The sequence below is a fragment of the Erithacus rubecula genome (assembly GCF_903797595.1).
Source record: "Erithacus rubecula genome assembly, chromosome: 6".
NCBI lineage: Eukaryota > Metazoa > Chordata > Aves > Passeriformes > Muscicapidae > Erithacus > Erithacus rubecula.
This window is the reverse complement of record NC_136688.1, coordinates 28,583,025-28,610,601: the sequence shown is the minus strand read 5'-3', so window position 1 is coordinate 28,610,601 and position 27,577 is coordinate 28,583,025. Positions and strand designations below refer to the sequence as shown.

The 27,577-nt window shown below is 39.2% G+C and overlaps 1 protein-coding gene and 1 long non-coding RNA gene across 2 annotated transcripts in view; one reads left to right on the top strand and one right to left on the bottom strand.

Moving 5' to 3' along the window:
- Positions 1–27,577, top strand: part of RAD51B (RAD51 paralog B) — a 355,720-nt gene that overhangs the window by 200,033 nt on the left and 128,110 nt on the right. The window contains exon 9 of the mRNA XM_079309682.1: positions 3,744–3,862. Within this exon, the coding sequence (XP_079165808.1) occupies positions 3,744–3,862 (119 nt within the window). The remainder of the gene's footprint in view (positions 1–3,743; positions 3,863–27,577) is intronic.
- On the bottom strand, positions 25,852–26,972 carry LOC306803833. Its single transcript, XR_013774717.1, has 3 exons — positions 26,814–26,972; positions 26,430–26,533; positions 25,852–25,937 (listed from the first exon to the last, which is right to left on the bottom strand). It is a non-coding gene; the product is annotated as an uncharacterized lncRNA (long non-coding RNA).

Here is a 27,577-nt window from a genome sequence, read left to right as displayed (position 1 = left end):
CCATTTTATTAGAGGTGGACCTGATACAGAAAGCAGAGAGTCTTTCAGACATTTTCCAGCCTTCTAACATTCATCTTCACCTCCCCATGCTAGGATCCCATCTCTGTGCTTCTGGACACCCACTCCCTTACTGCATACATATAGTGAGATGTCACCTTTCTCTCATCTGTATGCCAGCTCTATTTTCTTACTTTTCCTAATCCCTGAACACCCTGCATCACCTGTGTCCTGGACAGAAACCATGATGCCAGCAGTGACTGGGGTAAGAACTGGATTTAAGGGCACTAGAAACACTGGAACTGTTGCCCATCAGGTGACTGTACATTGCAGGTGCTGTGGAGCCATCCAGCCCACAGCATGGGTGAGAACTCCATTCCACTCTGCAGTGGTTCAGGCTGAAGACTTTGGGGACCTCTGAGCAGAGACCAAAGGCTTATAAGTCTGTTTTCTTCATGGGCCAATGTTGGTGTGATACTCCCATGTCTAAGTATGATAATATCAGGGTTTGAAAGCCCAAGGCAATGCATGCTGGAAAAAAAATCACTCTCTCTGAACACTGTTATTTATCCACTTCCTTTGTCCAGTTCATTAAAGTCTAAGTAGTGGTTGAAATAACAGAAAAGATAAGTCCAAGGTTTTTTTAAGGCCATGTTTCAACATAAATCTGTTTTCTTAACATATCCTCTTTCCTTCCTCTGAGACATTTACTATCTTTTTGTGTTTAGAGCAAGAAGAAGGAATGCAGCATATGTTGACACTGCCCTTGAACTTCTTTGCAAAGCTGGCGCTGCTTCCTCCTGTTTGCTTCACTTGTTTTACCTCTCTATCTGCCTAATGCATCAGTTCATAGGAGGATCCTTATAAAATGGAAACCTTTCCAGTGAGGCATTCCCTTCCACCTTGCAAAAAGTCTTTGCTGTTAATTTTCTCCAGATTTACTAACTACTTTACACCAAAGTCATAAATTTTAATAACTTCACAGAAGAGGCTTCACCCTCTTCAGATAGGGGCTGACACAGTATGGTACAGTGTGCTTTCTCCTGTATGAGGAAATAAAGTAAATTACTGCAATTAGCTTGTTCTGTCACAAACCTACACAAACAGCATTTTTGTTCATTTTGGGACAGGCTTTAGGCCTAAAGGAATGCAGAATTAGGAACTGCTATGGAGTGATATCTCCACAGTGTAATGGCAGCAGGTTCCAGACATTTAACCATTTAAATGCCTGGCTCAGGATTGTAACAGCAAGATGTTACTCCTTCTGTTACCTAATAGCAGATACATGATTTGAGGGAAGTTTGGGTGTGAATTTTGTGGTAGTTTTATGCCAACACTAACTACTTCTGGAACATCTGGGCCCTTTGTAATGAGGGGCATGTAAGCAGAGGTGCATTAATTACTTCTTGGTGGTGTGGAATGGTGGCTCCCAGCTCTAAACAGGGGTACAGTTACATCAGCTATGAGGGAAACACCTCCACTCCCACCAGAACTCACAATTAGTGGCCTCACTTGCATTTTGTGATTCTTACCTATTTCTAACAAGGTAAGGAAAGAAGGACTGTGTTGACTGCAGCTTATCCCACATGAAAGGTTTGCAAAACTTTAAAGCAGCTTCAATGCCTTATATCCTCCATTATCCTGTTTGTACAGTAATAGCATTTTACTTTTGTGGTGTTAGCACAAACCCAAAAATTTGTAGAACTTAATGAACTTAATTAACTTGATTTGAGTCATTTTAAGGGAATGAAATACAGACCTCCCAGCACCCTGTTTTTACACTTGAGCATGTTCACTTCTTCAGCTGGAAAATTAAATCCAAAACATACATGAAGATAAATTATTCTAGTTAGCACATCTACCTTCCCAACAGAGATGGGCTAGACTGTTAACAGAATATCATTCCTAATACTGAAGGTTCAAGTTAGATGCTTCTCTGCTGAGTTATTCAGGTAGAAGTTTGCTGCTTATCAAGATTTCTTGTTAAGTACAAGAAAGCAGCCATCCTTGCTGGATGTTCACACTAAAACAGATGTTCTAGAGAAGCAGGTATTGTGCAAGTCCCAGTGAGCTCCTGTGATGTGGGAAGTAATTTAAACGAGTACTGAGTCCAGACTCTTGTCAAACTATTGGCTTGAACCTGGTACTTCACTCCTTCTTTTTGTAGACCTTAAACTTTTAAAGACATAATCCAAATCCAGTGGATGTTAATTAAACCTTTTATTACTTGGGGAAGGTTTGAGGCCTTCAGCTGAATCCTGAAGTGCACTGCAATCATTCCAGGCACTTCTCTCCTGCCTGCTGCTCTCCTCCACCTATTGCAGTCTAATAGTGTCCTTGTCATTGCTTGTAACTACAAGCAGTAATATAAATAATGATTATCATTGCATACCAGCACTTTTGGTCTTATTGTTTACTGAGTATTTTTCCAAAATAAAAGCTTTAGTGAATCAAGAAACTGCTTTTGGTCTGAATAGTTAGGTAGGGGACAAGTAACAAAGCCCACTTCCTTGCAGATGTAAAAGTAATGCAATCTTTTGAGCCTGTATCTTCCAGTAGCTCTGCTGGGCTACAATATAACTTTGTCATCTCAATACAGTTTTGCTAGTACTTATAATTTAGATTTCAGCATTAACTGTTGCATTACAGATCATTATGACAGAAATGTAAGACAGCTTTATTGCAGTGTCTGATCTAGCTTTCATTGACTTATTTGACAAGGATTTTGCAACTGTCCTGGGGAAGCCACTTTCTTTGTTGCCTGATAGATGACAGAAAGTTACCTGACTTCAAATCTTACAGTGTCTTATTCACTCATGGCTTTTTAACATTATGGGCTGTCTACCTCAGCAGTGCAATTTTCAAATTGCACGTTGTCATTTATACCCACATAATAACTGGGATTTTATTCCTGAATTTCAGGGGTTAGTCTGTCTTGCTCTGTTCTTGAAGTGTCATTTGAAGTGCAAACAGGTCACTCATCAATCTGTTCACCTTACACAGAACATGGGATGAGTAAAGATGAAGGTCTCAGGCAGTTACCTGCCTGTATATTTGTATGTGTGCATGTGTGGGTCTCTGGTTCCAGTCTGAGCAAACTTGGGTGCAATGGCAATTAAGCAACCTGCATCACGTGGCATTATTGGAAACACTTCTTTATTTTGTCATGCTGATTCCAGCAAAGTCCATTTTTCTTCAGGGTTATATAAAGTTCAAATTATTTCAGAGACAGCAGAATGGTAATTACAGTTAAGGGACTCTCTTTGCTAATCTTAGAAAAAGTGTCTGATGGTATGAATCAGGTCAGAGTATTGTGGTAGCACATTCTGCTCCTTTAGATTCCTTTTTTATTATGTCATTATACACTGTGACTAAGCTGGCCTGCTTCCCTCTCCTCTGTGCCCAAAGAAAGCTAATTTTTGTGGGGTAGAGTAGCTAAAGAGGAATAGGCAAGTGTCCCACAGGTATGGTGCACCCCCAGGTATTTAGAAAATATACTGGTCTCTCCAAGAAGGTAGGTAATACTTTACAACTCGGTAGTTTTTGTTGATATCAAAGGGAGAGATGGAGAACACACTCCAGTTGTATAAATAAATCAGAAAGGTAGGAAATTAATGCAGTAGTGCCATGTCTTAATTTGTAATTGCCTATCTTAGAGAATAATCTGAGATGACTGACGAAGTTTGAATGCCGAACCCTTTTCTGTGCCACAGTCCTGATGCAGTTTCTATCATATTTATCTGCAGGACCTTCTGTGAGTGGGAAGAGGGATTCTGGTTGTGTGACAGCAGCCCTTGGCAACACGTGGAGTCACAGTGTCAACACCAGGCTCATACTACAGTACCATGACTTGCCAATAAGACAGGTGAGAATGTAACAGCAAAGAGAATTCAAATACAGATACATCAGCAGTGCTTGGTCAGATGGGCTGTGACCTTCAGCCTCTCTGGTTGTGCTACATGTGTTGAGAACTTAACACTTGAAGCCCAATTGCTTATTTGGAGTGGGGGTCAGTCGGTGTCCTTGTTCTTAAGGGATGCCCAGCACTCCAATGCCTCCCTGTGTTAGAATGGGCCTTTCTGAGTCACAGCTGGTACAGACATACAAGTTCCTTGAGCCTTTAGTGCATTCTGCATTGTGGAGATGAAAGGTAATCCTTGAAGTGCTTCCTGCACAGGAATTTTAGAACAGAAGTAGAAACCTAGTCTTTGCACTGCCATGATTGTTTTGCTGTCATGTTGCCCAATCTTTGTGCCCAATTTCAGCTGTGACTGTTAGGACAGGGAGCACTCTGTTTTCTGTGATTGCTGTTTGTGAGTGGAAGCTTGCTGCCTGCAACAGCAAGGTTAACATTGAGCAGTAAGTATGGTACCAATTTCCCAGAACTCTACCTGCAAGTAGGAGAATAGTTACCCTCTTCACTGAGAGACTTTATGCTTTTAAGTGAGACACAGTAGCATCTTTTACTGCAATCTTCACCACTTAATCAAAAAAACTGTGAAAAACTGGGAGACAAGACATTTGGGGTATGAGGGAATGACTTTTTTTGTTGTTTTTAAAAACATCATAATGCGTGATGTCATCTGTCCCTTGGGATATCTGTGGTTATAATCACTTTTGGCTTTGTCTGTTCTGTTTTTGCATTGATGCAACTGTTTCTAAAGGCTGTGACCCTCAGTCTTAATGTTACTGATTTTCTGCCAGTCAAAGTAGAGAGCTGTCAGAAAAGTTGCTACATGATATTTGTACCATCTTACTCCTATACCATTACTACCCATGTGCATTCAAATTGGTGCTCCTGTCACAACTCAAAGTTTCTCGCTTTTAGACTGCAGGTTTTAGAGACAGAGGAGAGGAAGCCATCTGGTTTTATTAGAAAATTATTTATTAGAAATAAAATTATAATGATAACACTCGTCTTTCTTCAAGTAACAGCCACTTCAAAGTAGCAGTAGTCCTCTGGACTTTGAGGTAGGAAGGTTAAGTGTGTAAAATTCAGGTAGAAAAGGCATCTTCTGTACTCACTTCTAGAGGCTATGCACAGAAATATACTTTAACTGCTGTTCTTATTCTGGTCTGTAATGAGTTCCCCTTTTCTACAAAAATACTAAGTTCTGCAATATACAAAGCTGTTCATAAATTTCCTGGATCACTTCAGAGTTACATGAGAGGTGGAGTTGGCAGAGGGTAAAGGGCAGAAACTGGGCTCTGTGCTGCTTCATGATGCACAAAGTCAGCTAAAACAGATTAAGAACATTCCTCTGCTAGTGGAAAAAGGGAGACAGCTTTTCTAAAGAACATTCAGATATTACATGTAGTTTTTCCTGATTTTGTTTGAGAAGGAATGGATCACAAATGTATGAAAAGTTGTGTTCAAGCCTTTGAAATTATGGTCTGCTTAGTAGAGTTCTCTTCTCTTCCTGACTGGATTTATCAGGTGCACCACCTTGCTTACAAGTGAAGCTTTGTGTTCATTCTGTTTTAATTAAGCAAAGGAACTAAAGCTACACTGAAGAAAAACAACCTTAAAGTAAATGTTAGTATATATTATTAAAACCAAAGTAATTTGAAACAGTAGTGTGATATAAATGGTGATGTGCCTGTGAAGCATGACTGAAGTGGGATATGTCCATGATGTCCTGTAGATATTTTCCTGTTGCTGATATCTGTGTCCTTCTTTCAGATAAATTCTTGTTTCTTAAACTCATAGAAATCTTTCAGCTAGACATACAGTTTCCAGTTAGAGGCAGGCATCTAGAGTTACCCTACCTGTCACAGCACTGTATTGATTAACTTACTATAATTTTACACACATATGCTCCTTTATAATTGCTTTGTACCCACTTTCCGAAATGAACTGTGAATAAAGGTGCCTCAGTTCTTGAGATGCCATTTCAGTCATCATAAAGTGGTTCTGCCAGGAGGTATTAGATATCAGTGCTTTGAAAGCCAGCACTATCAAAGGAAGCTTAACATGAAGTTTCAAAAATTACCAAGTCAGTAATCACATTTACAAATTCTCATACTGTATTTAAAAAAAAAACAACAAAACCAACCACACAAAAATAAAAAACAACCAAAAAACTGTGATTATCTGTAGTCTTGGTTTTAAAGTGAAATTTTGCCCCAGGAAATTACTGAAAGTACGCAGTTGATCAAGAGACTTGGGTGAAAAGTACCTTCAAAACCAAGTTTTTTCCTGCTTTTCCACATTTGTAAGCTTACAGAATCAATACTGCATAAGGAATAAGCTGTGTTTCCATGGAATCTTCCAGGTGTTTTTCAGTATTTCCCAGAATAAATTTTTCCTGATTTTACCAGGCACTGAATTGAGACTGACAGGCCTGTAGTTTCTGAGGTCCTCTTCCTTGCACTTCTTGAAAATCAGGATAATGTTTACCAACTTCCTGTCAGGTGGGACCTCTCAGGATTCCCAAGAGTGCCGAAAATCACTGAGAGAGGTGTTGTGGTGACATCAGCTAGCTCCTCAGATGAGTCCCATCAGCCCTAGAGATCTGTAGGGATCCAGCTGAAGCAGCAGATCCCACACAATTTCAGGGTCAGCTGGGAGCTGATCATTCTGGCAGTCATGGTTCTCCAGCTCAGGGCTAGAGGCCCCCATGGCCCATTATTGGTGTTGAAGATGGAGGCAAAGAATGTGTTTAAACACCTCTGCCTTGTCCACATCCCTGTTTGTGAGGTTGGCAATCCTCATCCTCTAATGGGATGGTGTTATTTCTATTCTGCCTTTTGCCATTAATGTATTAGAAAAAAACTCTTTTTCTTGTCCCCCACAGTTCGGGCCTGCTTAATCTCCAGTTGAGCTTTGACCACACAAATTTTCCCCCTGCCATGACCAACAGCATTTCTGTATTCTTCCCATGCATCCAACATAGCTTCCACCAAACACCTCCCTTTTCCTTACACAGTGAATATAGTTTGTGTTTTCAAAAGATAGAATTCATCCTTTAATCAATCACTTGCTCTGCAGAACATTCTCTTTCTGGATCTCCTTTCTCTCTTTCTTTCCCTGGGGAAGCTGGAGCAGTGGTGACAGTCTGAGAGACTTGCCCAGATTATATTTGACTTCCAAGGTAGTAGAGCCAACATGCCAATCCTTGCTGCAGAATCCCACCCATCAAGAGAAAAAGCACCTCTTGAGAAGCACTGGGCCAAGAGTGATACCCTTCAAAATACAGAGTGACAATGTGATTGTTCAGGAAGATTCAAGCATGCATTTTTCCAGAGCTATGGTATCTCCTGGACAGCCCACTGGGCTGCTGGATGCTTGTTCTTAGTCATGCAGTATTTGTTTCTGGGAAAACTCACGGACATAGTTCCTGTTCTGAAACCTTGGGGAATGCCAGGGCAGCAGATGGCAGAGTAAGTACATAACAAACCTTAGGAAACCAAATGTAGAATTCCTACACAGTTGGGATTTTTTTATATATTAAGTAAAAAAATTATTTTGTTTGTCCAGTAGATATTTTCCAGCCAACTATCCTTTTTTCCACCCCACCCTTCCTATGTCTGGTGAACATTAATAAGACAGCAGCCAGTTCAGCAAAGTAATGAAATTTCTGGATGTCCTGCCTGCCTGAAAATCAGTTAGGTTTGCTTTATTGCTAGGATAGGAGCAGCTTTCTGAACAAACAGATGAACTTTGCTCTTTTGCTTCCTTCTAGAAGCCAGGGTTCTGTTTTTTGTTTCCTCCAGGACAGAAGCAACACCACTGGGGGAGGGCCAAAAGAGATTTCCAGTCTGCATTTAAATTCATTATGTCACCAAAACCCACAAGCATGGACAACAGCAGGAGTCTTTTTAGCTCCTGAGGTGGGACTGAGCTGTATAATTTCAACATCAGCACAGTGGCATGAGAACATGGGAAAAGTTAATTGTTTCACACAAATACCTTCATGAAGGGAATTATCTTTACTGATACTTCATTCTCCCTAAGCACTCTTATAAGTAGTTAACCATGACATTTATTTTCCTGAAATACATACATAAACACACAGACCCTTTGAGTTTGGGCCAAAATCAAAGGGGCTGCACTAGAAACTATCAGACTCCTCAGTTACCCCTATGTATATAATTATCCTTCTTTCCTGTACTGGAGTCAGCAGGCTTTAAGGTTACTGGTTTTTATGTGTTCTCAGCTGTCTTTGGTAGGGTTAAATACATTGCCATGCTGTATTTAATATTTTGCTCTTGTCCATTGGAGGCAGGGTGCTGGATTAAATGAACATTGCCCAGATTTGCTATGGCAGCTTCTGTGGGCCTGGTTTATTTTAAATTTTCCAGGGATTTGTGAGACTCATAGTATTGTGTTAATATCTTTAACATGTTTTGAAATTCTCAGAGGAAAAATGCATATATAAGTGTTATTTTACAACAAGTCAGTATTTTCCTGTGGTACTTTCAAGACAGAGCATTTATAATCACAGAATCACACAGATTGGAACCTTTTAGATCATTGAGTGCAACCATTAACCCAGCACTGCCAAGTCCACCACTAAACCATGTCCCAAACTGCCACATATACATGTCTTTTAAATGCCTCCAGGGATGGAAACATTACTTCCCTAAGAAGCCTGTCTTAATTATTGACAACCTTTTCTGTGAAGATATTTTTCCTGATACCCAATCTAAACCTCCCTTGGCACAATTTGAGGCCATTTCTTCTTGTTCTGTCACAATACCTGGGAGAAGAGGTTGACCTCTACCCACCTACAACCTCCTTTGAGAGAGCTGAAGAGAGCAATGAGGTCTGCTCTGAAACTTTTTTTCTCCAGGCTGAACAAGTATGGCTCCCTCAGATACTCTTCATCAAACTTGTGCTCCAGAGCCCTTCACCAGCCTTGTTGCCCTTCTCTGGACATGTTCCTGCACCTCAAAGTCCTTCTTGTGCGGAGACGCCCAGAAGAGGACACAAGATTTTTGGTGTAGCCTCACCAGTGCCAAAAACAGGGGGACAATCACTTTCCTGGTCCTGCTGGCCACACTGTTCCTTATACAAGCCAGGATTCCATTGGCCTTCTTGACCACCTGAACTACTGGATCATGTTCAGCTTGTTGTCAACCAGTGTCCCCAGCCACTTTTCCCCCTTCTGTAGCATTGCCTGGGGTTGTTGTGATGCAAGTGCAGAACCCAGTACTTCACCTTATTAAATGCCATTTAACTGGCCCATTGATCCAGCCTGTCCTGGTCCCTCTGCAGAGCATTCCTACCCTCCAGTAGATAAACATCCTTGCCCAGCTTGCTGTTGCCTGCAAATTGTGCGCTTGATACTCTTGTCCAGACAATCGATGAAGACATTAAATAGGTCTGGCCCTAATACTGAACCCTGGGGACCCCACTGGTGGCTGGTCACCAACTGGACGTAGCAGCATTCACCACCCCTCTCTGGGCCTGGCCACTCAGACAGTGTTTCACCTAGCAACAGTACAGCCATCTGTACCAAGGGAAGCCAATTTCTCCATGAGAGTGCTGTGGGAAACAGTGTCAAAAGCTCTACTAAAGTCTAGGTTGATGGCATCCACAGATGTTCTTCATCCACGACGCAGATCACTTTGTCATAGAAGGAAAGGAGCTTGGTCAAGCAGGACCTGCCTTTCACAAACCCATGCTGTGTGGTGCTGGTCCCCTGGCCCTGCATGTGTGGTGTGATGCTGCTCAGGATTCTGCTCCATGAGCTTCCCAGCACCAAGGTCAGGATGACAGGTCTGTAGCTCCCAGGTCCTCTTCTGGCCCTTGCAGGTGGTGCCATGTTTGCAGGTTTCTGTCACCTGGGAGCTCCCCAGGAGACCAGGGCTGCAGGAAACTGGTGGGCAGTGGCTCAGGGAGCTCTTCTGACAGCTCTCCCTCAGCACCCTCGGGTGGATCCCACCCAGCCCTGCAGACCTGTGTGTGTCTAGGTGACAAAGCAGGTCACTGGGCATTTCCCCTTGGTTGTGGGGGCTTCATTCTGCTCCCCATCCATGTCTTCCAGCTCAGGGGTCAGAGTATTTGGAGAAAAATGGGTTTAGGATTGAGATATGGGCTGAAGTTTTCAAGCTGTGCTAAGTGAGCTGGTGGGCAGGAATTTTCCTGCTAAAATGGGAAAGTGTGCAGGTAAAGTGTTTAAAATGCATAAGTACATGGTGACTCATTCTCAATAAAACAAAATAGAACAGAACCCCCTTATCTTGTTCTGACTAATGCCAGACATAACATTTGTTGTGTCCTTGGTTACAGACCAGCTGTTTCATCTTGCTCTGCTTACTATCATATGAATAAGCCCTGAATAAGCATTCCAAAATTACGATGGTGAAGTAACCCTGGTACTTGCTGGATGGGGGAAGGGCTGGAAGAGAGCCAAGAGGAGTGAGGATGATGTTTTACATTTATGAGATTTGCAGTTATTTACCTTACATTTTTTATCATATTAGTAAAGTAGTTATTTCAAAATTTCCAGATATTTGGCTGTAACTTCACCTGGAGATGGCTATTGGAAGTGTTGTAAAGTGTGTATCTGTTCTGAGTCATCTTCTTATATGATATGCTTATCATAAGAAAAATCAATTCTGTAAAAGCACAAAGAGATATTTTAATAAGTTTTTTAGGATAAAAGTAATGGTGTGGAGTCATGCAAGGAAAAAATAATGGGAAATTTGACAAAAAAGTAGATTTTTTTCAGGTGATATTATTTTTTATCATTTTCCATTATGTTTCTTTTGAAAAAATAGCCATGAAAAGACTGCAGAAGCACATATTCAAATTTTGCAATTCCTTCCATTTAAAGAAATGTTTTTTTCCTAGAATGTACAGCTTACTTTAGAGACTTTTGCCTTGCCTTGACTATTTATTGAATATTTTGAATCAGGGCACAATGTTGTTATGGCTTTAAATTTCCATGCATGTTTACAAACCACATCCTTAAAAATACATAAAATAAGTTTATGGGTTTTTTCCTAATTAAAATGCTGTCGACTGATAAACAGAAGTCTTTTGCTTATCCATAGATCATATACAGGCATAAGCAGCAATATAATCTTGAATAGCATGAGAACAGTATGAAATTGGACACAAGGCAGAACTGTAGCATAAACAGGTAGTTATCAACATAGTATGATACTGACTTAATCCAGCAAAGTGCCAAAAGAAAAGATGCCAGAAAAATAGTGATGGTTCATTAAAAAGTGTTTGGAGCACAAACATCACCAGGTGACTTATTTGCCTGACTTGAGTGCTTGTTCATGTCTCTCTTTGCAGCAAGCCTCTTTCTTAATGAACTTTTGGGGGGCAGTCATACAATACAGCTGTCCCTGGAGCCCAGTCTCCATTAGATGTGTCTGGATTTATGGGCCTCTCCTCTTAACAAGACACTTATGGAGAGAAATGTTTCCATCATTCTTGAACAAGAATTCATTTACTCAGGTGCTTATAAAAGACTAATCAATTTGTTATCTAGGAATCTAAATAGAAATGAAAAGACCAGCAGAAACCTTGAAATAGTTCATCTTATTCTCTTCTCTGTCTTTAATAACAACTGCAAGTTTTCCTAAGGGGGATTATTCTACTGTCAGATGGACAAAATGTAGGAGCAGCAGTACAAGCTTCAAACTCATTCACCTGTAGTTCAAAGCATCCTAAACTGAGAAGCAGGGGCATCTCTGAGTCATTAAGTTACACTGAGCCTTCCTGCTGAGGCTGGTGGCACAGGTGGGTTCTTTCTGGCAGGTATCTCTGACTGACAAGCCCACTCTGAAAAGAGGGTGCTCCTTGGTTGGGGCTAACCTACACCAGTTACAAGTTAACCATCTCCTATTATTTTGTATTTTTAAATTACTTTGCAAAAGCACTTGCAGACTGATCTCTGCAGTGCCCTTGCCAGGTGCTGATAAGTGAAAAAACTGAGTCATAACTGACTGGGTAAATCTTTTGCAGCTGGTAGCAGAGCTGGAATCTCTTCACTGCCATTAAGTGCAAATAAGCTTGATCTTGCTTAACATTTATTCCCTTGGCTTCAGGCACTGGCAAGTCTTTGTATCTCCTGGTACAAAGGTACCTGCTTCCTGCTCCAGCTTGCTCACTAGATGAACTCACCTGCTGAACTGATGTTCAGTGTGGTCACTGAGTTCAGTCTTGAATCTCTCTCCTCAGTATGCCATAAACTTTAATTCATGAGTAAAGGTTAATGAAACGGGGACTGTGACTGGAGCTTTACGACAGAACTTTTTCTCTAATTCCTTGTTTCCAGTTTCTGTTGATACCAGAGGTGATTTTTTTAAGCCTAATCCCTAGAAGTCACCTTGCATTCCTCTGTCTCTCCTCTTTGAAGACATCAAAATTTCTAAACTGCAAGTACCCAACAAACACAGTACTAGCACATAAATTTTTAAGTTATTAAAATGCTTGTCTCGCCTCTTATGTCCAGTAGTGGTTAATGCATTATTTCTAGTATTATCAATACCTTTTATATAGCATAAATGAAAAAAAAAAAAATATATAAATATATAAATAAATAGCACAAAAATGGGAGAGAGAAAGAACCAGGTCTGAATTGTCTGAAGAATGTTCTGTTTGTAAGCTTAAGTCCCTTTGCACGGAGGGAATGAGTGCAAACTCCCATCCTGTTTATACCGAATGACTTTTCTGATTTTGATTTGACTTCTGTTTGAGTTTTCCCCTCAAAATAGAGAGGAATTAACCTAGGGCAGATTTTCTCATCAATAACTGAAATGTCATCACTCCTAAAGAGTGGCAATGACCACAGTTGTTTATCCTTGGAATGACGTGGCAAATCCCCTTGCCTCTTGTCTTGTATGATTCTTCTTTTTCCATTTTTTTTAATTTCTTTTTTTTTTTTTTTTTTTTTTTTAAATTTAAAAGCAGAGGGGAGCAATGCCTAGCTCAACTTTAAGTGTTAATTATTCAGAAAAGTTCTGCTGAGTCTGTCTTGGAATATAGTATATTTAAAGACATTCTTAACAGTGAAAAATATCAGAAAATCATTGTGACTGAACTGGACAACCTCAAGTAATGAAAATATAGTGGAATATAAGATTGCTAATAGAAATAATTTGCAAAATAATATTGGGCATTACAAATGAGTTTCTGTTTTACTTAAGGAGCAGACAAGTTCAAAGTGAAGCTAATACTAGAGAGGTTTAGTTTACCACTGAAAGACTAATTCAACACTGTAATATAACCATGAGAAGGATGTGGGCTATCCTAGAAAAGATCAAGTAAGGTGTTTTCAACTGAAAAGTGTTGTGGGAAGGCACCAGGAACATCTCTGGAATACTGTATATGGCCTGGAAATGTTTGTTTAAGCTTCTTTCTGCTTTCTTCTCTACTTTCTTCCCAGCCAAGGTCTGTGCTAGATAGAATATATTTATTGACATAGTAACAAGTTTGAGCTGTTCTGGTAAAAAAAGTAGACCTCAGGTAAAGTTTTAAAACCAGACAAACTTTGACATACTGACTTCAGTGGGCAAAATGCATGGCATCTTGTGTGAAAAGGTAGGAATCAGACACAATTCTCATGTTCAGGCATTGGAACTTTTATGATTCTCCACACATATTAAGGAAGAATCATGTCAGGAGTTTGTATATCTGCAATATTGTACTCTGAACTTGAACTGTTGCTTGTTTTACAAATCTAAAGTCATTGAACTCTTCTAGATTGACAACACAGGAGAATGGCAGCCAATGAGTGATTTTTAAAATCTACTGTAGAGAGAACAATGTGGGCTTTTTTGTTTTGTTTTGTTTTGGTTTTCAGTATATCTACCCTGGGTAGGATCAATTTATCTAGAGGAGTTTGCTCTACTGGACTTTTTAATCTTCGATCTCTGTAATTCCTGTGCCTTTAGCTGTGATGTAAAAACAGGCTGAAAAAGAACAAAACCATTTTAACTGCTTAGGAACTGAATGTAGACTAGTGACCTACTTTAAGGAATAAAACCCATTTTGACATACCACTGCCTGAAATGGACTGCATTTTAAAGCACAGGGGGTTTTGATTATCTCCAATGTTGCAGATTTAATGGGAGCTGCCTGGCCAACTTTATCTTATCTACCCATCATAATGAGTCAAGAAGGTAATAAAATATACAATTTTCACAATATTGCCTTCCCTTCGACTAATTGTTGTAACTGTTGGAAAAATACCATGGAATTTTGGGATATCTGCTCAATCAGGAATGGAAAGGATGTATGCAGGAGATGGTAGTGTGTTCTACCCATGTGGTGGAAACATTGGAAGATACTTGGGACTAAAAGGTAAAAGGCATTATAAAAAGCTGCCTGAGCCCCATCCTACTTCCAGCTCTCACAGGTACTTTGATTAGGGAGAAATATGTCCTTTTGCAGCAAATTAACAGAAAGCCATAAATTCCTCAATCCATGTTGATGTTCAGTGTTTCTGACAGACTTGTCATTGATGGGTGGCTTCAACTTTTTGAATACTAGTAAGAAGTACTGTAAAGTACAGCTCAGTTAATGAATTACTTCTTGAGTATTCATATTGGAGCAACACCAACTTGGAAATTACTGATGAGGCCACTTGTCAATAAATCCCCATGTCTTGTCAAAAAAAGTGATAAACTTGTGTTGCAGAGTGGTGTGTGAGTCACTACTGAAGTTCTCCACTGGAAACAGCTCATTAGGCTTATCTTGGGTTTGCAAGGCCCTTTCACATTTGCATACATGAGATGGTTCATGGTCTCTCTTATCAGTCATTTTCTACAAGTGAGGCCAGAATCTCTGGCAGAAGTTCTTCCTCTAGTCCTGAGTGAACAATCAGTCTAAATTTTTTCTGCCATTGGATTTAATTTGTCTGTGCAGATACCTTCTGCAGTTCAGGGTGTTTGCATACTGCACAGCATTGAAGTGGAAGTTATGGACTTCAGAACACTTGAGCTGGCCTTGAGCAGAGCTGACAGTGGTTGAGAAGATTTGGAGTCTGAGCCAGTGAAACCTTATCATGTCTGAACCAGCACTGACTTTTTTTTCAGCACATTGATAGTTCTGGTCCAAGTGATACGTTTGTTTTTCACTGTACGTCACTGAACTTGTTTCTTTTAGCATCAGTCTTTATTTATCCAACAGTAATATAAAAATCTGTACCCACAGTCGTCTCAAACTACAGATAAAAAAATCACCTAATCTTCTCTTGTGTTGATATTTACAGCTGGATGTGGTACATTTCATTTCAAAAACAAGAGGAAACAACTTTTTCCTCCTTTTTTCATGTTTTTCTCTTGCATCTCGCTTGTGATGAAGGTTATAATGGCCATCTCATTTGAAATAACTGAGCAAGCAGAAAAGAGAAAAAATAAAAGTATAAATAAGCACTAAAAATCAAAGAGCTTCTCTACTAATCTTACTAAGATAATACCAGATATGCTTAATTGGTGTTAAGTATATAAAAGAAAGGTAAACAACTTACTATAAGACATATACTAAAGGCTGCCATTTGGGTGCCGCTGCAGAAAAGAATAGGTTGAAATTTTTTTTTTCCTACAGTTTTGCATTTTCTTTGTAATGGCTATGTTTTTGTCCTTTGAACATGACTAAAGTTATCTAAAGTTCATATGTAGTTAGGATTCCTGAAGTTCGACTTTCTTAAGCATAATCCCCATGCAAAAGAATATCTGAGAGCTATAAATGCTGGTCCCAGCAATTTTGTGAAAACAATGATCATTACACATGGTCTTTTCTTCTCTTTCTTCTCCAAATATAAAAGGATTTCTTAACCTGCTCATTGTTTGTGGCATGTTGTCATCAAAAATTTCAGACCTGATGGGTTATAAAGCAATATTTCAGATCTTAAAGGGCTGACCAGTCTTTAGTGCATCTGTGCCATGCACTGGAACAAGAGTGTTGGTTTTTGCCTTCTGGGGCTTCTTGGGTATCCATTACCCTGTAGAAATGTAAATGAAGCCTTCTAGAACAGTACATGTTTGTTAAAGTTTTTCTAGAATTTGTTATTCAGTGGTTGTACTTCAGCAATAGAGATGATGTTTATAAGGCAAATGGTTTCCAATTCATTAGTAAATTCTCTCACAATAATGTTCTTGCTATAGAAAATCTGACTCTTGTAGAAAGGTTTAAATTAAATTTTAAATTAACTGTTGCCTTTTTTTTTAACATCAGTAGAGCATGACAGTACTCCAAAGGCACACATATTGCATCTGTGTATATTAGCTCACAGGTCTGTTAGCATGACTGTTTTTCTTGTCCTTGTTGTGTGATGCCCAGTGGACTCTAAAATACACTCTGCTGAGGCTTTGCATAAGATAATATCGCTGCCTCTCACGTGTGAAATTAGCAGTGCTGTGCTAGCTTGTCTCCAGGGACTTTGCTTTTAGGAACAGAACAAAGTGAACACACAAAAAGAGTTGGAAAGGGGTTTTGTTTGTTTCATGTCAAAGGCAATTTGCAGTCACTAGTGACAGTAAAAAATATTTATGCTGTGATCTAGGACTTTAACTTGGTTGAATCCCAAGCTTTTTGGCCCAGGTCTGGGATTTTAGAATTATGCCTTCACCTCAAGGAAGAACATTTGCTTTTAATAATGTTCAGAGCCTATGAATGGAGAACAGGAAGAGCCCACTTCTGATCTTATTTTATAATAGATTAATTTTCTTTTAATTTATAAATCATAATGGTGTTTCTCATCATATAGAAAACCAAAAGAATTTAAAGAAGGAATGAGTATTGTGTAAATAAAGATTTGAGACACAGTAGAAACAAGCATTGAAGTTGAATTTACAACGGATACTTTTTTATTTGTAGAAAGTGTGTTGCTAAAATTATTATCGATATTAGAAGAATAATAAAAGTAATAAATAATGATGGCAATGCACATGCTAGTTACTTAAGAATATACACTTAAGAATGTGCATCCCTCACGTTGTGCTGCTGAATTACATCGAGCTGATTTGCTCCATGCAATGACAGGGGCAGAGGAGCCAGTGGCATCTCTGTCTGAACATGTGGCTCTCTGGAGAAGAAAGTGTGCAGCTCCTGGGCTTCCCAGCTGTGCTCCCCACTGATCCCATCTCTTCCAGTCATGTCTGGCAGGCTGGGTGGAAGCAGCCTGTATTCTGAGAAGAGCTGCTCTGATGCTATTGTACTGGTGCTCCCTTAGGGGTCCATCACAATTCGAGACACAAGATTTCTGGGATAAAGCAGTGTTCCAATATGTATCATAAATAAGTGTTGTCAGCTTTTTTCTTATTGGCAGAACTAGAGTGAAATGGGACAGTGTGCAAGGCTCTGAAAAGCTACATAAACTATTTTGTGTTCTTCTTACTACTGGTATACTGTAAATCTCATGCGTGACCATAAGTTGCCACATAAGAGAATTCCCATAGGAGTCTGTGTTTATGTTGCCCAGCTACTTTATCCAGCCACAGCACCATCCTCAGATCCCTTTTCTTGGCACTGTTTTATTGTGGTAAGCAGGACACTCTTGCTGGCTGGCTGTTTTCCTGCTTAAGGGAAGCTACGAGGATTTTCTCCTGAATTACCCTTCATATTGGACAACTATCAGGGCTCTGAGCCTCAAAAGTATTATAACATAGGATGTCATCATGGCCAAGTTCTTGTGAAGTTTCCTGGCCTATAGAGGACTCTCCACTGGGAAAATTAGGAGACACTCGGAAACAGAAAAGGTGACAAAATCCATTTTACAAACTAGGGAATAAGGCATGTGGCAGGAAGAAAATCCTGGGGAAAGGAATTTCATAGGTTCTGGTGTTTCATGAGCTGAAGGGAGCTGACTATGCTGCATACCCTCCCTGTATTTCACCCTGGGGAACTTTCACCAGAAGTCTGACTTCAGTGAAGTAAACTGGAGGCAGCCTGTTTTTGTGCAGCTCCCTGGCCATGCTGCTGCAGTTCAGACACCATCTGAATACACATGTGGGATTTCATTTTCTTCTCCAATTAAAACGTGCTGTTTGCCTGGGTAGTGCAGTTCCCTGCCACTGAACTTATTGTTAAGTTAAGTACATCAGGCAAGAAAAGGCTCTGTGGATATAAGGGCTCAGGAATGTGCTGGCAGTCTGGGAAAGGACAGCTAAGGAAAAGCAGCATTTTGTTAGCTTTGGCCTGTTGCATTCAGGGCAGTTGTTGCTCTGGAGCACATCAGGACAGTTCACCTTGGAAAGTTTTGGTTTTGTTGTCTATGTTTGTCTTTGATACTCATTTGAGGTTTTGATTATTTTCTTCCATTGGAGTTTACTCAGTCCAAGGATACTCAGAGCTCCTCATTACAGTGCCTGGTGCTAAAATCATGCCTAAATGGCACTACATATTTCATGCTGACCTCTCACTTGAAATCCAATGTTTGGCACAGCACAAAAACTGAAGCAATTTGCAGACTGGTCATCTGTTGCTAGCAACTGCCTTGATAGGCTCAGCCGAAACACATGCCTTTGTTCTGGTTTTGAGAGTGGGAGGGATTGACCCCACTGAAAAGAGATAGCAGAGATGTTGCTTATTGGTCCTTCTGGATTGTAGCCTCTGAGGGTACAGGAAAGTAGGGTACCTCTGGAACTGTGCCTACCTGGTGGAAAATTAATACAGTAAAATTGCTACAGATGACTTAAGTCCATATATGATTTTCACAGAGCTGCCCAATAAGCAGTAGCAAAGCTAGGAAGAATACTCATGAATCCTGATTCCCAGTTCCTGACATTGTGCACTGTGAATAAGTGCTCTATACATATATTACTTTTTATAAGGAGCACCTGAAGCCAGCCAGGTATAGCATGCTTGAGGTTTGCAGTGTCCTATTCCTGGCCTTGTCCTCTCTGTCTCTCCTCCATTCTTAAAAGATTCTTGGTTTTCATTTCTATCTCCTTCTTTTGTTTGTTTTCCTTCCATTTCTTTCCTTTGCAAGTATTGAATGTCTCCTGTGGGAGTAAGCCCAGCCACATGTGCATGCAATGATGGTTTATTTTTATTGGAGTCATTGCCTGTGACTGTTATTCATTACTATAGGAAGAACTGCACTAACAAACTGCTCTGAGAGCTTTTTTTTTCTTTTGTGAAAAGTCCTGTTTTGTCCACTGCTATTGAGAGTATCTACTGCCATCATTAAGACATTGAGAGTTGGGAGCTCACACATTACTACTGCCTCCTGAATGTCCTGTTGTGCCTGGTGTTGCAAAGCAGAATCCCAGCACCTCAGCTTTGCATGGTGTCTCCTTAGATCAGCTTTTCAACCACCTGTCCACCTCTCTGCCACCTAAGTAACTCAATTCACCTCTGCTTGGGGCAGAATTTGTGGTTGCACAAAGTGCAAGCACAGTCACTGGCTACTATTATGTACTCTTAGGATAATAGAGTGCACAGCCAGAACATCACCAATCCAGGTCTGCCTGAAGTGAAATGCTGATTCAGAAAAGGCAAGTAAAAAATACTATAAAATGCTTCTATCTCACTTGCACTTCTAGCCTTCACACTGGATAAGTAATCCTCACTTTTTTTTCATTATCACATATTTGTGTTACCATGGGCAAGAACATGATGTCCTGAAATTCCTGGTACTTCTTTAAGATGAACATCTAACATAAATAATAAAACTATTGGTAATTGAATTAGGAACATATGCTTAACATAAATGTAAGCTGGAACTTAGGTATATAAGCAGCCTAAATAATTTCACATAAGAAATATGGAGGTATAATTAATTTTTATTAATTAACCACTTCTTAGAGTGGAGAACAGAGAGGAAAGTGAAGTGGTCTGCCTGAGTTTACACAAAATAATATATTATCATATCGTAGAAATTATTGCTAGAATGAAACAAAATGACAAGAAGTGATTTATCTGAAATTTGGCTGTTTTTACATAGCTTCATGATTTCTGGAGATTTGTTTTAAATATTTCAAAAGCTCTGCTTTACACTAGCACTAGCACTGACTCTTATAATTAAATGTAATCTGTTGGAATTTGGCTGAGAAAGTTTGATCTCTTTGATACTAATTTACATTTGTTAATGTAAGTTTCATGCTGATATTTCAGGATAAAGATTTCTTTGAATTCTTTCTCCCATACTGAATCCATTTCATGTTTTCCCTTGAGCTTTTGAAGACTTTCTCTTCATTATTTTTCTTATTCAAATCAGCACCCATGGTTGCTGTTTTCCTGTAAAAATGTCTTAAGTGCATCTGCATTTCTTCCTCCCTCACTTTTTCTTAAGATGATAAACAGGGAATTCTTGGCTTTGCACTCTTTGCATGTTTTTAATATATGAAACTTGTATGCATTGTAATAAAAGAAAATAAACAGATGTTCTGCTGCATTTTGAGGGATTGAGATGACAACAGGATGGTAACTTGCCTTTTGAGTCCATTCACTCTGTTGTTTTTTCCAGATGTGTGCTAATGGACATTTTTAGGATGCACACAAACTCTGTTTGCCTACTTTTCTGCACTAATTGGTTTGGATTTATAGAATGCCTCTCCTAAACTGTCTTTAGCTGCCATTGTTGCTTTTTCATAAAGTACTAGAAAGGAAACTTGTTTCTAAACAGTTTCCTCTGGGTGGGATTTTCTTGTGGGGAAAGAGGAGATACAGTCCATTTAAATTGCTCTATAAAGAATTTTATTGAGTTGTGGCCCATTAACCTGGCCTTGATGAAAGCTTTTTCAAACAGCTGGACTTCAGAGAACCACATCTCCCAGATGCTATGTATGGCACAAATTAATTTATAGTTTCATAAGAAATTATTTTAATCCAAATGATGTTTGGTTTTTAATTTTTCTCTCTTTTTTTTTTTTTTTTTTTTTTTTTTTTTTTTTTTTGCATTTATGAAAGCAGTAGGGACTCCACATCTACTCCCAGTACTGGGGCGTGTTTGTTGCCCCACTCTAGTGCTCAGGAGATCTTAAGCATGCCCTGTTTCAATCCACCTCTTTTTTTTTATTATTATTTTTAATAGGAAGAATACATGTGTGGGTTCTAGATGTTTGGGAAGACTGAAGAATGACTGCATATATCTCTTTTTCCTCAGCCTGTCTGGTTTACATACTTATTTCCCAATAATTGCACAGCCTGTCCAGCCTGTAGCCTTTCTTACTGACAAGTGTACAGGTGCAGACAGTACAGCTGGAGTGGTTGAGAATGGGGAAAAATTTGTGCTTAGAGAGCTTTTGCTTGCAGTGAGATTTGGAGGAAGATACAAAGCAAGGCATAATAGTTTCTGTAAGAAAACACAAGATCCTGATAAAGTCAAATTGTGAAGGCAATAGGATTTAATAATGTTATGCAGATTTTGGTACTGATATCAGCTATAAAATCTTTAGGATTATATTTAATATCTGAGCTTCAATTTACCCACATGCATAATGGGGTTATTTTTTCCCCACCCTTCTAAGGCCTTTGGAAAACCTATAGATTTGTGGGAGTCCAGGGTTTTTCCCTGGCTCCTTTGGGGGTGCAAAAACCCCCCTGGCAGACCCCTCAGAGACCCCTGAGTGCTGCCCAGGAGCTGCAGGGGCTGAATTTGGCTCCTTGGGAGAATCTGCCCACATTGAGAGAAGAGACACATAAAATAATGATGAGTAGAGTGTAAATTAAAATGTTAGAATGTAGATAAATAGGTTTTCTTGAATGTTTATGATAAGGGACACGTGGCCAAGATGGAAAATTTGGGGGGTGGACACCTTTTCCTCCTTCTTCTCCATGTCATCCATGTTGGGTAACACGTTGGCCTCTTGAATTGGTTGGGGTCAGGGCTGGACCATTTAATAAAATTGTATTGTATTGGTAAAATTTTGTAAACATGTAATACGTAGTACTAACTATATAAGATAAGCCCTGCCTTGACCCCGCAGATTCCACCATGGATGCCAGGCTGAGCAGACCCTGCTGGCCAGGCAAAGTGTCCCAGAGATAAGGAACAATAAACTGTCCTTGGAAAAAGAGAAAACTGTCTCCAGCAGTCTCTCTTCGGCGGCTTTGGGGAAAACCAGGTTTTGAACCACCTTCGTGTCCCTCTGGGGTGATCTCGGGGCAGAGGAGGAACCCCAGACTGGGACATAGATTATGTACTATATAAGCACAAAATGTTGTTGTCTGAAGAATCATTTGCCATCAGAGATCAGTTTATTGTTTATAGGTATATCTCAGCAGCTTAGTAAATGATTACAGGAGACCTAAACTACTTTTTTTTCCACCATAACACTGGAAAGGCATTAGGGTCACTCTTTGTTTGCAACAAGGGACAGTCATCTCCCAAGTCAAATCAAATCCATGACGGGACTGAAGCCTCAGAGAGCTCCAAGGTCCAATGAGCATTGGTGTTTAGTAAGACTTCAAGGAAACACAACAATTTTTTCTCTTGTGTTGTAAAAAGCCATCCCATTGCCCTAAAGGATGCTTCAATGTAAAGGGGGAGTGGGGAACAATTCTGTGAAGCCCTAATGCCACCACGGTGTTGGTGCCCTTTAGGGAACTCTTGGTTCTCTCCTTGGGTACCTCTTGGTGGGTTGGAGGCAGTGGGAGCTGTGGGACTGAGAAACACAGCTGGCCCTGGGAACTGGGCTGCAGCTCCTGCTCAAAAGTAAACGATCTGCAGAATAAGGACTGCTGCTTTCTTTTATAGAATATATCAAATTCCAGCACACTGGGCCTAAGAAGAAGCAGAAGGGAGGGCAGAAAAAACAATTACAAAGTCTGCTGGGATATCTGATGCAAAATCAACTTTGTTGTTTTCCTTACTGGCTTTTTCCTGGGCTCTATTGCAGCTGAAAAAACAACCCTTCTGATCTACAATAAGAAGGGAAATTCTGGTGTGAAGATTGTCCACCCGGTCAATCTGGCACAATTATGGGAAAGATTTGTTTAGCTTAGCTCTGATTTTATTATTACATGAGTCTAATCAAACCTTGAGAGATAGTATTCTCCCTGTTGAGTGACCCTGTCAATGGTGTAGGCTGCTTTCTCAATTCTCATGCTCTTTCAAGTGAATATGGTGTTACTGAAGAGTTCTCCTGAAATGCAGCAGCTATTAGCAAAGATTGATCACTGCAATAGGACAGCAACAAGAATTTGCAAAATGTCCCAGCAAGCCAGCATTCTCTCACTAAGGGCCACAAGTGTAATGAGAGCCAAACTCCTCTCACAGGTCTCTGGTATTCAGTCAGTAGACCTGAATTCCAAAATATTTATTGACTGTAAATGTAGATTTGCTTTTCATTCAGTCCCTAGTGCATGTATATGCATTTTGCCAGTACAATAGACAAGAATAATGTGAGCCTAGGAAAAAAGGTAGAGTAAAACAAAGCTTGACAGAAAATAAAAAGAGAAGAATTTGTTCATTGATAAGAAACTGACATACTTTAAAGGAGGCTTCAAATAGTTTTATTTATGTTCCTCAGTCATTGCTAGAAACCAATTTCTTGTAATAGTTTCCATAAAAATAGGGACAAAAGTGCTTGTCTTTCCAGTCTAAATTGAAATGATGTATTAAATGTTAAGACAACTGATTTTCTCAAGTATTTCATTGAAATATCTTAGTCCATTAGTTTTGTTAAAATAATTAACTTTCCATTATAAAATCAGAATTTTGCAATCATGTGAGAGCTGATAGCTCAGTCAAAATCATCTTGTTATTTCGCTGTTTGGTAGTTTATCATCTTGGCATTTTAATAACTAATTTGATATAAGACTGTCCCCTTCATAATCTTTACTTTTTTTTGTCAGGACATTGGCTTAATTTCTGGTTGTCAGAATCCTTCTGAAAGTTCATCCAATATATTTTCCAATTCATCACTTTCTTTGCTATTGACAGGAGGTGTTTTCCCAACAATTAGTATTTTCTGCTGAGCTTCTGCAATCAATTCTGTGATTCATCTCTTCCATAAAGCTTATAAGCAGTAAAATGTATTATTAAAAATGCTTTCCTAACTAAAACAAATGTTAATCTACAATATTTCTGCTGCCATCATCAATTCTCTATAAGCCTTTTGTTTCCCAGCTGCTCTGCTTGTCTCATATTTATCTTCCTTTATCTAATCTAATGGCATCTATCCAATTTCTATTCATTTTTCATCAAGGTGATATATTTCCTCTTACATAGTACGTTTGTGTTCTTAGCATGGCTCATGGCTGAAATGATTTTTCAGTCATTTAATATTTATTCTACATTGTTGTCAAATAATAAATATTTATTACAAACCTCTTGACAGGGAAATGTGATGCTAGAAAGAAAAGAAAGGAAACTAAGATTTGACCACTTTATAGAGGTTGGATCTGCAAAACTTGAAATTGCTTTCATTTTTCCTTCCCTTATCTGTCTCTTTCATTTGCACTTTATAGGGACAGCAGCTTAAGAATAACTACAGAGGGATTTTACATTCCATTCCAGAAGCTTATGGGTAGCTCATGGAGAGCATTTCAGAAGTATCATAGAATGAATTAGAATGACTCAGTACTGCTTCATCATTTTTCTATGTCTGTTTTCTATTAATTCCGCTATTTTAAAAATATTTTTCGTAATCAAAATGCCTGTTAATTTCTTTAGCCTATTACTTGCCACTACTGTTTGCTTATCTCAAAATGTGTACTACTTTTGGTGCAACTTTAACTGCACTGAAATGTTTATGGGAAAAATTGGTGGGGCCTGGATTGATTTTTGATTCCATGATTATCTCTAAAGGTGTGTCTTTCACTAATCTGGCTCAGAAACAGTGTGCAATAAATTTCTTTACATACATCAGAAACATTAGTGGAGTTCTATTTTCCTTTCTTTTCCTGAAGTGAAAAAGGAACTGAGGAAACCTTTTATGTTGGACTGAAAATTTAGGTTCATGATCTTAAGTTTTATAAAGTAAGATTTTGGAAAGAGATCTGTGTTTCAGCTTGTTACCATATAATTCTGAATTCAGATCCAGGTTCAGATAATACATCTCTCTGTACTCTCCCCAGTTTTCAGCCAGGAGGGATTTAGAATTGAAGCAAGACATATGCTTGGATATATGTGAGTTTTATAAATTCCTATTCCTGCACTGCCTGCTTCTGAGTTATTCTGGAAGATCCCACATGTTCACCACATCCTCAGGTGGCTGTTACAAATCTTATGGAGAGGAGCAGATGCAGGAGATAGAGATGAGAAGACTTCAAATTACAGATTCTGTATTCAAAAAACAACAACTTTTTCTTGGTTTATTCACCACAAAGATCCTTAGTTGCATGTTGGCCACCAAAAGCCATTGTTAGTATGCATTGTTCCAGCTCTCAGTTCTATCAGAATAAAACATGGTTGGCAGGGCTTTGATGCTGTCATGAAGCCCATAGGACTTGAAGAGACTTAATAGGTCATGAAGTACTCCCTAGGCACTGCTTCATATCCCTTTCATAAATAGTTTAATCTGAATCCTGAAAATAAAGATTAACTTTTTAGCTTTGCCTCTGAGTTGAAGGCTCTTCCAGCATCTCACTTTATTGATAGTAATGAACTTTAAAATATCCAGCCAGAATGTCTTCATGGTTGCAAATCTGCTCTTCTGCCAGTGTTGTCAGTTTGATAAGGTCTTCTCTTCTTCCTGCTTCATTCTCTCATTTCCTCTCTCCCCATTCTTACACACACAGATTGTCAGTCTTCATTTTTGCCAGATTCACTGGGCTAATGTTTTTCCAGAGCCATCTCAGATGAGCACTCCAGTCTCCTTTATTTCCTCTTCTTTTTGGGGGACTAAGTTTGCTGCTTCTCAGTTATGTTACATCATCTTCAAGTTCATAGAAAAGTGACAAATATTAGCTATCAGACCTAAATTCACATACTGTTTCTTAGAATGGTTTTCCAATAGAGATTATCTACTTCTGCCAAATGTGCTAAATTCCTGGAGTTTTCATTCCACTCAATTTTTATTTCTATATCAATGTGATATGATTAATTTCCATTACCTGCCTTTTCTTCTTTTTCAGTGTGGTCCTACTTGAGGAAAAATGATTATTTTTTCACTGATATCTAGGAATATATTTAATCGCTATTCCTAATATAATTTCATTATAAATCCAACTTTTATTTCCTTTTGCTATTGTTAATAATCTTTCCAGAGTCAACGTTACCTTGATTTTTGGTAATCTATGATTTATACTTCCATTTCCTGGCCTTCAAAAAATTTTCTTTTTTTGATATGTATTTTCTTCCATGCTTTATAAGTTTCTTTTCTATGTATAAGAACCTGCTCTATCTTGACTGTTCCAGCTAGAGGATAGTTTGCAATGAATTTTCACAGTTTTTTGTTTTGCTTGAAAAGCAAATATAAATCCCTATTTACTTTTTTTTTTTTAATGCTATGTTAAATACTATAGTTTGATGTTATAAAAATGAATTCTCTGCACCATATCTGGTTGTGAAATATGTAGTTCTACTTTAAAGGTCCTTTTTCTTAATGGGCAAACATTCAAAATGAAGCAATACCTTTGAATATTCTGAGCAGTTTCCATTTCACTGAAAAGGAAGCTAATTTGGAGTCTCAGATGTAGCTGTGCTGCAGTTGCCTTTCAGAGGGGCCCTGTGATGTGCTGCTGAAAGGATGTGATTTATTATGTTTTTTCATTGCTATACATAGCTATGCACATATTTTAACTGAATAAAAATGCAGTAACAGAATGTACATAGAATTACTTGAATGTCTATCCATGTGCACGTATAACTGTGCCTGGTGCACATGCATATATAGGCTAGTATTTATGTGCATAGTAGTGCATGGAATCCCAAAAATTTGACCTTAGATGTCAGAATTGTAACTGTTTCACTTTAGACCTTTCCAACTAAACAGCCAGCTGTTGTGGGAGACTCTACCTGAGTGTTAGGACAGTTTTTCCACCCCATCCTCTCTCTTGTGTTTTCTGAACTGAGGGAGTGTGTGAAGTACCTGGAGGCAACTCCTCTTCACTCTACTTTCCTCCTGGCAGTCTTAGTCCTGCTATCTCTGTGGAAAACAGTGACAAGACCTGAGGAAATGGCCTGAATTGTGTCAGGGAAGGTTTATGTTAGTTTTTGGTATAAGGTTCTTCATGCAGCGGATGGCTGGACACTGGAACGGGCTCCCCAGGGCAATGGTCACAGCACCAAGCCTGTTCAAGTTCAGGAAGTGTTTAGAACAATGCCCTCAGTTACAGGAGGGTCCTGTGCAGAACTTGGAGTTGGATTTGGTGATCCTTGTGCATCCCTTCCAGTTCAGCTTATTCTGTGATTCTGTGATAATGACAGGCAAGGAAATTCAGGTTTTGTTAGAGTACATCAGGCATATGGGATGTGACTTGCCCCTCTTTTCTCCAGAAGATAATCCCAGAGAGAATGGTAGTTAACATGGAAGAGGAGAAATTGTTACTACAGCAGTTTTCTTACTTGGAGTATTTGCAAATAAGTATTCACAGTATCGCATCCTGAGGTGGTTTTGCCAGCTTCATAAAACAGAAAGGAAAACATTGACATTTGGACTGGTCTGATGTTCTCCAACTGTATTTGTGGTCTTTATGTGCCTGCCTTTATTTTTCACATTCCAAGAAGAAGGGAGATTATGTTTGGTATAAATGCTGAAGCCCATGAAAATGTTTGCTAGC